Here is a 786-nt window from a genome sequence, read left to right as displayed (position 1 = left end):
CAGCAGCAGCAGCAGCTCAACACAGAAAGTCAGGGAGAGGGTTTGAAGATGGACCGGGAGATGAAGATAACAGACAGCATAGAGGACCGAGGTAGGCGATGTGAATGAGGTTGAAAGTTTAGGATTCACCGGACGCGCCGTCGCCAGGGCGCACACTGTGCGTAATGCCGTGGAGAGAATCCCAGTATATGTTATACTGTACTGTTTGTCTGGAAATCTGTTTACACTTGTATTCATTCAACTATAATGACAAAAGCTGCTCTTCTATTTTCTATAAATTGCCCCCAAATGCTCCACATTGCGCACAAATAAGAGTTAATATCTGAGGGAAAGAGGCGATATAAGTGACGACTGACACCTTGATGATCTGGTCAATATGATCAATTATTTACAGAGCTGGTTGGAAATGAAACGCAGATTATGCATGTCCTCATTCTGTTAGACACACAGTATTGTGTCGTGTTTACAGGTTTGTGAATAAATTAGTGGATTGCCTTTGGGAAACAGTGAAACCCAGAGGCAGGTGTTCCACATCTTAAATATAATACAGAAGAAGGTGTATCTTTGTTTTCAGCTCTTTCTGTGCACACTCCTCAGTATCTTGAAATATGGGTCTCTAGAGGTGACTAGTCACTGTAATGGAATGATGCATTTTTAAAGACTCAATCCTGAAAGTGATTAACAGGAGATCAGAACAATCTTCTCGTACAGTATTTATACATAACAGTCCTGTAATCTTGTTGTTGTGATATTTTTGAATGGAAAAGTCAAACATATTCAAGCCTC

General features: G+C 40.8%; 1 protein-coding gene across 2 annotated transcripts in view; it reads left to right on the top strand.

Annotated features, from left to right (window-relative positions):
- The first annotated feature begins 6 nt into the window (after positions 1-6).
- The window catches only part of LOC118339828 (transmembrane protein 163-like), a 29,953-nt gene continuing 29,173 nt past the window's right edge, over positions 7-786 (top strand). For both annotated transcript variants that reach the window (XR_004797332.1, XM_035677597.1), the window contains exon 1: positions 7-91. Coding sequence is in view for 1 of the 2 variants with exons in the window: in XM_035677597.1 (XP_035533490.1) it covers positions 49-91 (43 nt within the window). In the remaining variant the exon portion in view is untranslated. The remainder of the gene's footprint in view (positions 92-786) is intronic.

Source organism: Morone saxatilis, unplaced genomic scaffold (genome assembly GCF_004916995.1).
Source record: "Morone saxatilis isolate NCDOM2014 unplaced genomic scaffold, NCSU_SB_2.0 Contig6, whole genome shotgun sequence".
Classification (NCBI taxonomy): Eukaryota; Metazoa; Chordata; class Actinopteri; family Moronidae; genus Morone; species Morone saxatilis.
Note: the sequence above shows the minus strand (reverse complement) of the source record. Positions and strands in the feature narration are given on the sequence as shown.